This window comes from Heterodontus francisci, unplaced genomic scaffold (genome assembly GCF_036365525.1).
Source record: "Heterodontus francisci isolate sHetFra1 unplaced genomic scaffold, sHetFra1.hap1 HAP1_SCAFFOLD_286, whole genome shotgun sequence".
Classification (NCBI taxonomy): Eukaryota; Metazoa; Chordata; class Chondrichthyes; order Heterodontiformes; family Heterodontidae; genus Heterodontus; species Heterodontus francisci.
The window spans coordinates 1792760-1802646 of NW_027141006.1; the positions used below are offsets into that span (position 1 = coordinate 1792760).

The following is a 9887-nucleotide window of genomic DNA, read 5'->3' on the forward strand; positions in this document are numbered from 1 at the left end:
GTCCCACTCCTAGTATCTGTGCTTACAAAATGTTACTTACTCTTTCCCTGACTTTTGCCTTGCACCATCATCTCTTCTGTCATTTAATCACTCTTGCCTTCCAACTGAGCACAGCTTCCTATTATTTGATCTGCCCCAGCACCGTTCCTTGGCTCTGCGCTTGCTTATAAACTGGTAAATCTTTGACTTAATCTCCTCTGTACCCTGACAATGACCTTCTCATCCTTCCTGGATTGTGGTTCCTCACAGGATCCGCTGCCTCTCCGACTCCCCTCCAGGTAACTGAAGGCCCTGAGCCTTGGTCTCGCTTTATACGCTAGCTGGTAGTTGATTCCTTGCAGGTCTGCCACCGCTCAGGAGAAGCTCCAGACCTAGATCAAGCAAAGTATCAAGAGGAATGTGAACAAAGGCTCCCTGGTGCAGAGCAAGGGACAGGGAGCCTCCGGCTCCTTCAAAATCAGCAAGAAGGAAAACCCAGGGAAAAGTGGGAAAGAAGGTGAAGAAACCAGCAGACAAGAAATCTTCAGTGAAGAAACCAGCAGACAAGAAATCTTTAGTGAAGAAACCAGCAGACAAGAAAGTGACAACAAAGAAAGTAACAGCCAAGAAAACGAGCAGCAAGGCGGCGGCAACGCCAAATAAGGCGGTGAAGAAAGCAGCGCTTCAGAAAAAGTCTCCTGCGAAGAAGGTCAAAAAAGGCAAGAGTGCGGCGGGCGGAAAGGCGCTGAAGAAAGTGCAGACATGGAAGAGCAAGGTCAAGCCGAAAGCAGCGAAGGCTCAGAAAGCAGGGTCTGGAAAGAAGTGAAAGAGCGCGGGAAACTTGGAAACATCTGAACACAAAGGGTCTTCTCAGAGCCACCCACATCTCTCAGGAAAGAGCTGATCCCCTGATCAAATGATCCCTGTCCCGGCCCCGCCTGCAGATTCCACATGGAAATGATTTGGGGTAAATCCAGGATCCCTGGTGACTCGCTGACATCCCCTCCACCCAGCCCTTTCCCCACTCTCTGTAATAAAACAGAGGGATATCCGGCCCTCACTCCAACTGGAGATGTCTTCGGTGCAGTCTCAGTTCACAAATTCAGGGGGAGAGTTTGTAAGACAGTAACACTGGCGGAGAAACCCCACCTCACAACTCAAACCCCAACACATGAGTTTCTCCAATTCAGCTGGAGTCGGGTGACAACTGGAGCTGGGATAGGCTGTGATCGGGAATGTTAGGAATGGATTTGTTCAGGGAGGAATGTACCTGGAATCTCCGAATATAATAGTTCCTTATTTCCCCAGATGACACATTCTGCAGTGAGAGTGAAAAGTCTCTTCACTGCTTCACATTTACTAATTGTTTGGTTCTAGATGAATAATGAGTCAGAGAGTAATGACAGGTTCTAAAGCTTCTCTCACACCAGCCCTTGAATGATTCAGTGTGAAGTGTCCAATGTGTGAAGCTGCTGCCAGGGTTTGTCAATCTGAACAGTTTCAGCTCATTTACTGGGGGCCTGGAATCCCCGCAGTTTGACTCTGTCTCTGATTGGTCATCCTCTTCTCAATCCAATTCTTAACGAATAGGAGAATCACATATAAGTAAATAGAAGTTCTCATTGGCTTAGATTTTCCAATTGGAAAAAGCCCGGCAATTCCAGAGCAGGAAGGAATTGAAGTGATGGAAAATTTCAATTTTCAGGCAACAATTTTAAAACCTCTCATTTTATGTTCTGTTTTACTGTATTTACTGTCACAAAATCCTGACGCGATTTTAGGAATCGTTTTCATTTTTCAATCTGTTAACTGTAAGCGGCGGGAGGAAGGTCCGGTTCAGCAATTTAAAACGGGACAAATATCAGCTTCCACTCTGTAAAAGGAACAAATTAGCGACTAACCGCTTCTCACAGGCTTCTCGGGGACTGACAGAAACGAGCGGTTTCTGATCTTTTCTCCTGAAAGAGGCGGATAATGCTGCAGGGAGCAATGAACTGCCCTTCACTTTCTGGCTGCTAATACACCCCTGACTTTAAACAGTTCAAACAGCGACTGATGCTTCTGCCGGAAAATGAGCAGATTCACCAGAATGATCCCGGTCCATCATGGCCAAAGACATCCAGCTGGCCCGCTGCATCCGCGAGGAACGCACCTAAAACCCAGCTTCAGTAACAAGTGTAACAAGCTCTTTTCAGAGCCACCAAATCAGCAAAGGAAAGAGCTGACATCTCTGTTCATCATCAAACCCATTAGATTGGAGGGGCGGCCACATGGTTTCTGTTTTGTCACATCACTTTCCCGAAAGGCCTGTAGGACTGAGAGCTGATCTGGAATTTAGAAAGCAGCATTACCGGAGACTCATTGCTGCTCAGCACAATCTCAACCCCGCTCCTGGGATCCGTTAGCTGGCATTTGGGGATAAGAAATGGATCCCAGTTTTATTTGGATGGCATTAATGGAGCCGGGTCCGTTCACATGAGGGTTATTTACAAACATTACCCAATGAGTTCACTAATATTTGAATCCATTGGAGATCAGTACACAGGATATGTCAGGCAGCTCGGTCACTCTGACTGAAACCGCCAGTTCCCCGGGGCTGCAGACCCTGACACTGCGGGGAGAGAATCCCCGACTCTATCCCGCCGCCGGGGGAAACAGACAGCTCTGTGTCCGCAGAATAGGGAGGGCCGGGGGGAAGGCACATCTGAAAGCGCTGCAATGGACTCAGCTCCTGTGTGTGCACAACTCTCACTGATTCCGTCCTCTGGGAACAGTGCGGTCTAAACAGATCAGGTTAGGAGAGAAACACACAGCCCGAGAATGGCCTCTTCCTTCCTGCATTTACACTGTTCCGGGAGCAGATTCTCATTGAGAAGCGGCGCTCAGATCACCGGAGAGAAAAAAAAAACACAATTCAAACTGTCCAAATGAAAAACAGAGAATTAACCCGGACACTTCCATTATTAAATTAATTCATCAGCTCCGAACCAGTTCCCGTTAATGTACCGGGATGGTCTCGGGATTTATAAAATCGAAGGCAGCGGGATTTATTAAAGTGTTGATTCTGACACCCTGTAGTTCAGTTCTTCACTTAACTAGAGGGGGAGATGTGTGAGCAGAGAAACAGAGCGAAATCCAGAGAGGGAACTGAAAACACACCTGGACAGATGTGAAGCAGGTCAATCCACTGTGAAAATAACTCCATCACTGACTCCCTCCTGACAGTAACCAGTCCTTTCACAGAGACTGTGGGTGGCTCTGAAAAGAGCCTTTGGTTTATTTGATGACATTTTGGCCGCTTTACTTTTTCTGGGAGCTCTGAGCGCTGGTTTTCTTGGGCAGCAGCACGGCCTGGATATTAGGCAGCACCCCGCCCTGAGCGATAGTCACTCCTCCCAGCAGCTTGTTGAGCTCCTCGTCGTTGCGGGCGGCCAGCTGCAGGTGTCTGAGGATGTTGCGGGTCTTCTTGTTGTCCCGGGCCGCGTTCCCGGCCAGCTCGAGGATTTCAGCGGTCAGATACTCGAGCACAGCAGCCAGATAGACCGGGGCTCCGGCACCCACACGCTCAGCATAGTTGCCCTTTCTCAGGAGCCTGTGAACACGGCCCACCGGGAACTGCAGTCCAGCCCGGGAGGAGCGAGACTTGGCCTTGGCTCGAGCTTTCCCGCTGGTCTTTCCTCTTCCAGACATTTCCACAATCTCACAAATACTTTCACAAAGAATGAATAATTTCCTTAGCATTGATAGCCCGTCGCAGGTAGTCAGGATGGCCGAGCGGTCTAAGGCACTGCAATCAGGTCGCAGTCTCCATTGGAGGCGTGGGTTCGAATCCCACTTGTGACACCTTGTGTTTTGACTGCACTGGAGGCGTTTGGGAGCAGCGGTGAAGAGCAAAGAGAAAGCCGGAAAGAACATGGACAAACAAAGCAACAATGGACCCAAAGATGTTGCAACTAAACATGAGAGTAAGAGGCAACGAGGCAAACAGCAGGGCACATAAAAGATCAAAAATGTAACCTTTGTATCGGGGTGGAAGATGTTGCCAATATCCTTAATGAATACTTTACTGTTTTCCCGAATGAGAGGGCGATGCAAATATTGTTATGAAGGAGGAGGAGTGTGAAGTATTGGACGTGATAACTGAACGAGAGAGGAAGTCTTAATGGGATGAACATCCTTGAATGTAGATAAATCACCAGGTCCAGATGAAATGTACCCCAGGCTGTTGAAAGAAGCCAGGGAAGAAATAGTGGAAGGTCTGACCATCATTTTCCAGAGGATTGGAGGTCTTGTAACGTTCCAATAAAAGTAAAATACCAAGCAGATCAGGCATGGCTGAGCCTTTAGAGTAGAGAAACAGGGCTGAATTCCCTGAACCAGTGCTACAGCTTTCAGAATAGAAGGAGGCTATACACACCTGATGGGTTCCACTTAAACAAAAGAGCTGGAGGTGTTGACGGTCAGAACAGATAAAATGTGGAGGAGTGTTTGAAGCAGATTCTGTGTGGTTACTGTAGTTGTACTATGGAGTTATTTCAAGGAGGTGATTCTGAATGTAATGGATCAACGTGGACCCGTCCAAGGCAAAGGTTCTAAGCTTCCCTGTGGTCCAGCCTGGTTGAATGGAACTGAAGCAAACAAATCATCCAGAAGAGGAAAAGATATGTAAGGCCATGAAAGCACAGAATTCAGATGGATGCAATACCAGATGGTATGGCAAGAGTGTAAAACAGCAACAGACTGGTGAATAAAACTTTCCCATTGAATGAGACAAGAGAAAAGAAGGGTAATAATAGTGTCAGGTGAGTTGTGACACTATTCACATTCCACCTTGATCTGAATAGGACTGCTGAAGGGAGTGATTGAGAAGAATAGAGGAGAAATGAAAAGAAAGGAGAAATAAACAAAAGGTCTTTTGATTTTAGAATGCTTGTTTTTGGAAATGACAGACTGTAAAGTGTGTGTGTCAGAAGATATAGAGCGAAGTTGGGTATGACAAGATCACAGGAAAGTTGTGCCCTGAGACAAGGTGTGTGTTGACAGGAAAGCTGCTTTCTTTTGCACAATATGTATTTTATTCATATAATTTGTGCAATTACATTGCAAAGCAGTTCAAATTTAATATTACATAAGGTACAATACAGATCAGTTTCCTTCAATAATGCACATGATGTATCTCACTATCCCTGCCTGCACAGGTTATATTTACAGTATTTACATTACACATCAAACATTCTCTGGTGCAAACAGTCCGAGGGGTTTTACACGGGTTCCAGCCCCTCACTGTACTATGGCCTACTAGGGCCTCAGACTGCAGCCTTTCCCCATTGAATCTCCATGGTGGCTTCCCCAAGCTTTCATGCCGTCCCACAGCACATAGTCTTGGACGTTGCAATGTGTCAGTCTGCAACACTCGGTCATGGACAGCTCTTTGCACTGGAATACCTGTCCCACGGCCGGGCTCGTTCTCAATAGAGATCATTTCAAATGAACATTTCCTAAATCCGTGCTTTCTCTCTCGCAATAAAGAGAACAGGATGTCTGGCAGATTCAGTGTGAGACAATAACACTGCCGGGTAAAGGCCGCTTTCCAACTCCAATCTTAACACAGGAGATTCCCCAAACAGCTGCAGTAAGGTGTTTGTAAACTGCAGGAAGCGGATGTGTGAGGAAATGGTGATGTTACTGAGGAGGTTTCTCAGTATAGAATGGACTGTGTTTAGGTGGGAATATTACTGAGTGTTAATTGCATCGGGACCATATTTAAAAGCTCCGGCTTTCTGGAAAGCCTTGACTATGAAGGCCGAGTCTGGAAGGGTTTGTGTGGAGAGCTGGGTTTTGGTTCTACTGTTAATAAAGGGTTTGAAATTGGCAGCCCGGAGGAAACTGGAGGTGGAGCTGAAAGATGAGGGGCCGTTCTCTCTCTGTCTGTCACTCTGGGTGTCTCCTCCATCTCGCTCTCTGTTTAATCTTCACTCTTGTCTCCTCCCCTCCCTGCTCTCACTCTGCCTTTCTCAGCCAGGTCCAGGTGGCCTGTATAAAAAGGAGCCTGACAGAATCAGTCTCTTTTATTGTGCACTGATTTGAGGAAAGAATCAACATGTCTGCCAGTAAACAAGAGTATGCTCCAGGCTGGCAGCATGTTAGAATCCATGAGGAAAGGCATCATCACCCTCATCGACAAGCAGAAGGGGGAGAGGACAGAAATCAGAAATTGGTGGCCCAATTTCTGCTTAATGCTGACTACAAGCTTCTGTCAAAAGACATAGCCAGTCGATTCAAGTCTGCTCTGGAGTTGGTGATTCACCCTGATCAGACCTATACTAAGTGAAAGGGGAAAAGTTTAGGGGGGATATGCGTGGAAAGTTCTTTACGCAGAGGGTGGTGGGCACCTGGAACACATTGCCAGCGGAGGTGGTAGATGCGGGCACGATGGATTCTTTTAAGATGTATCTAGACAGATACATGAATGGGCAGGAAGAAAAGAGACATAGAACCTTAGAAAATAGGCGACATGTTTAGAGAGAGGATCTGGATCGGCGCAGGCTTGGAGGGCCGAAGGGCCTGTTCCTGTGCTGTAATTATCTTTGTTCTTTAAACCAGGCAGGACAATCTCTGATAGCTTTGCGCTACTCAGGGATATGATCACCTATGTACGGGACAGGAGGGTGGACACCTGCCTCATCAGCCTGGACCAGGAGAAGGCTTTTGACAGGATATCGCACACTTACATGATGGATGTGCATTCCAAAATGGGGTTTGGGGAGGGAATCTGCAATTGGATCAAACTACTCTACACAAACATCAGTAGTGCAGTCTCAATCAATGGGTGGGAATCAGAAAGTTTCCCGATCCAATCTGGAGTCAGACAGGGCTGTCCTCTCTCCCCTGTCTTGTTTGTTTGCAGTATTGAACCCTTTGCTGAGTCTATTAGGAAGAATGCGAGCATCAGAGGGGTGACAATCCCAGGCAGCGGAGGCACTCAGGTTAAAACCTCCCTGTACATGGATGACGTCGCCGTTTTATGCTCGGATCCACTGTCTGTGCGCAGAGTGATGAGCATCTGCGACCAGCTCGAACTGGCCTTGGGAGCCAATGTTAAACACGGCAAGAGCGAGGCCATGTTATTTGGGAACTTGGCTGACCGATCCTTTGTCCCCTTCACCGTTAGGTCAGATTACCTGAAGGTGCTGGGGATATGGTTTGGAAGGGCTGAGATGTGCACCAAAACCTGGAAGGAGCGAGTAGCCAGGGTACAACATAAGCTGAGCATGTGGGAGCAGCGATCTCTCTCCATTATGGGTAAGAACCTGGTCATCAGGTGCGAGGCGCTCACATTCGTGGAGCAGGTCTGGCCCATACCGCATTCCTGCGCTGTGGCGATCACCTGAGCCATTTTCCGCTTCATCTGGGGATCCAAAATGATCCGGGTCCGGAGGGAAACGATGTTCAAACCTCTGGATAAGGGCGGGAAAAATGTACCCAACGTCGCCTTCATCCTTATGGCTACCTTTGTATGCGGCTGCATCAAGCTGTGTGTAGATCCCCAGTTTGCAAACTTTAAGTGTCACTACGTGCTGTGGTTCTATCTGTCCCCAGTGTTGCAAAGGATGGGCCTGGTCATATTGCCGTGGAATGCTCCATCCAGTTGGACTGTGCCGTACTGCCTTTCCTTCATGGAAAAGTTTCTGTGGAAAAACACCTTTGACCACCAATCCATCAGGCAGTGGTCTGCACGGAATATCCTCAAGGCCCTACGGGAAAAGGAGATGGTGGATCCTGTCGGATGGTCCCCTGAGCAGAAGTCCAAAGTCATTTGGCAGAATGCCTCATCACCAGAACTTTCAAACAAGCACCAAGATGTAGCCTGGCTGATGGTGAGAAAAGCCCTCCCTGTCAGATCCTTCCTGCACACCTGAAGTCTCACCCCATCCACACGCGGCCCTCGAGGTGGCTGTGGTGGAAAAGAGACGTTGCCCACGTCTTTCTGGAATGTGTCTTTGCAAAGCAGGTGTGGAAGAGATGCAGTGGTTTTTGTCGAGGTTCATCCCAAGCAGCTCTGTCGCACAGGAGTCTGTGCTCTATGGGCTGTTCCCAGGGACGCACACCAAGATAAAAATCAACTGTTGCTGGAGGACTATCAATTCGTTGAAAGACGCTCTTTGGTCTGCCCGAAACATGCTGGTCTTCCAGCGCAAAGAGTTGTCCATGACCGAATGTTGCAGACTGGCACATTCCAAGGTCCAGGACTACGTGCTGAGGGACGCACTAAAACTTGGGGCAGCCGCAGCAAAGGCTCAATGTGGAAAGACCACAGTGTAAGGTCCCCTCACCAAGCTGAACTGAGGAGCTGGATCCATGGGAAACCACTCGAACTGTAGCCAGAAAATATTTGTTTGCTGTAAAATGTACATGGCATGACAATGAAATGGAAGGGTTGTGAGGCAACTCACTCCTGTATTGAAGGAAACTGATCTCCTTTGCACTCTTTGTATTGTTTGACTTGGTGCTTTTTGGAACTGTTTTGTAATGTATTTTTTTTTTACAGATTTTTATGAATAAAGTATATTTTGGAAATTAATAAAAGAAAGTCTGGCAGAGGTAAAGGAGGGAAAGGACTGGGTAAAGACGGAGCAAAGCGGCACCGCAAAGTGCTTCCTGATAATATCCAGGGCATCACTAAACCAGCAATCCGCCGCCTGGCTCGCCGTGGCGGGGTCAAGCGGATCTCAGGTTTGATCTATGAGGAGACTCGCGGGGTATTGAAGGTTTTCCTGGAGAATGTGATCAGGGATGCGGTCACCTACACTGAGCACGCCAAGCGCAAGACGGTCACTGCCATGGATGTGGTGTACGCTCTGAAACGTCAGGGCCGCACTCTCTACGAATTCAGCGGCTGAACAACTCGACCCTTTCCAGCAAACACAACAAATGCTCTTCTAAGAGACACCCACCACCTCACAGAGAGAGCAGTGACCTGGAAACGGGAGCTGGGATAGGCTGTTTAGAACTGTCTGGAATAAATCTGTGCTGTGCTCGAGATACAAAACTAGAATCCCCAAATTTGACATTTCATTTGTAGCAAGGATGTGCAGTGGATTTGATTTTCTGAACGGGCTGTGGAAACAGTGCCCGAGGCTCTACAGTTAGTTATTTCTCCAGTCGACACATGCCCTCAGTGAAAAGCCATCACTCCTCCAGAATCACTCATTGTTTTCATAGAATTTCAAAATGATTTCGCTGCAATGAGAGAATCCGGGAGTTTTGCAGCAGCCGTCACTGGAACCAGACCCACTTGTGATGTTATTTCTCCCGAGACGGTGTTTCCTGCACTGAAACTGACAGGGTTTGTGAAACTGATCAGTTTCAGCTCATTCATTCAGGGACCTGGAATTCCCGTAGTTTGAGCCCGCGCTATCCAGAGCCTACTTCTGATTGGTCACCCTCTTTCCATTCGCATGTCTTAACCAATTGCCGAGCCTCGAATTAGAAAATACAGCAAATCATTGGCTTAAATTGTCGTCCTGGCAGAAAGATTGAATTCAAAAAACCCGCCAATTTCAGTGTTGGGCAGAATCGAATTACTCAACGAATCTCAATAACGAATTGGCAGCACATTTTATACTTTCCCCGATTTTCCTTTCCATCGATTGGGGTGCTAATTCACTCGGGTGCGTTTGCTAATACTAACTGTAATCCTCAGATCCATTTAACATTTCAGTAATCCCATTAAGTACAAAAGGAATTTTATGATTGAATTTCCATTGGAAGATAGTGAATTAGCACCCCGATCGATGGAAAGGAAAATCGGGCAGAGGATAAAATGTGCTGCCAATTCGTTATTGTGATTTGTTTATATAACTGACCAGGATTGACTTCACCCGAACGCAGCTACTAGCTCCCACCCC

At 47.5% G+C, this 9887-nt stretch overlaps 1 protein-coding gene and 1 non-coding gene across 2 annotated transcripts; both read left to right on the forward strand.

Annotated features, from left to right (window-relative positions):
- The first annotated feature begins 3739 nt into the window (after positions 1–3739).
- On the forward strand, positions 3740–3822 carry trnal-cag (transfer RNA leucine (anticodon CAG)). Its single transcript has one exon. It is a non-coding gene; the product is annotated as a tRNA-Leu (tRNA).
- Positions 3823–7034: 3212 nt separating this feature from the next.
- Positions 7035–8879, forward strand: LOC137361734 (histone H4-like). The gene is made up of 2 exons (XM_068026411.1): positions 7035–7166; positions 8577–8879. Exons 1-2 carry the CDS (start codon positions 7035–7037, stop codon positions 8877–8879), a joined length of 435 nt encoding a protein of 144 aa, XP_067882512.1.
- The last annotated feature ends 1008 nt before the right edge of the window (positions 8880–9887 follow it).

Bases quoted from the DNA above. Each gene is read 5' to 3' on its own strand.
- LOC137361734 (XM_068026411.1), top strand. From the start codon at position 7,035: ATGAGCATCTGCGACCAGCTCGAACTGGCCTTGGGAGCCAATGTTAAA. The intron at 7,167-8,576 runs GTGCTGGGGATA...AGAAAGTCTGGC, and splicing joins TTAGGTCAGATTACCTGAAG to AGAGGTAAAGGAGGGAAAGG.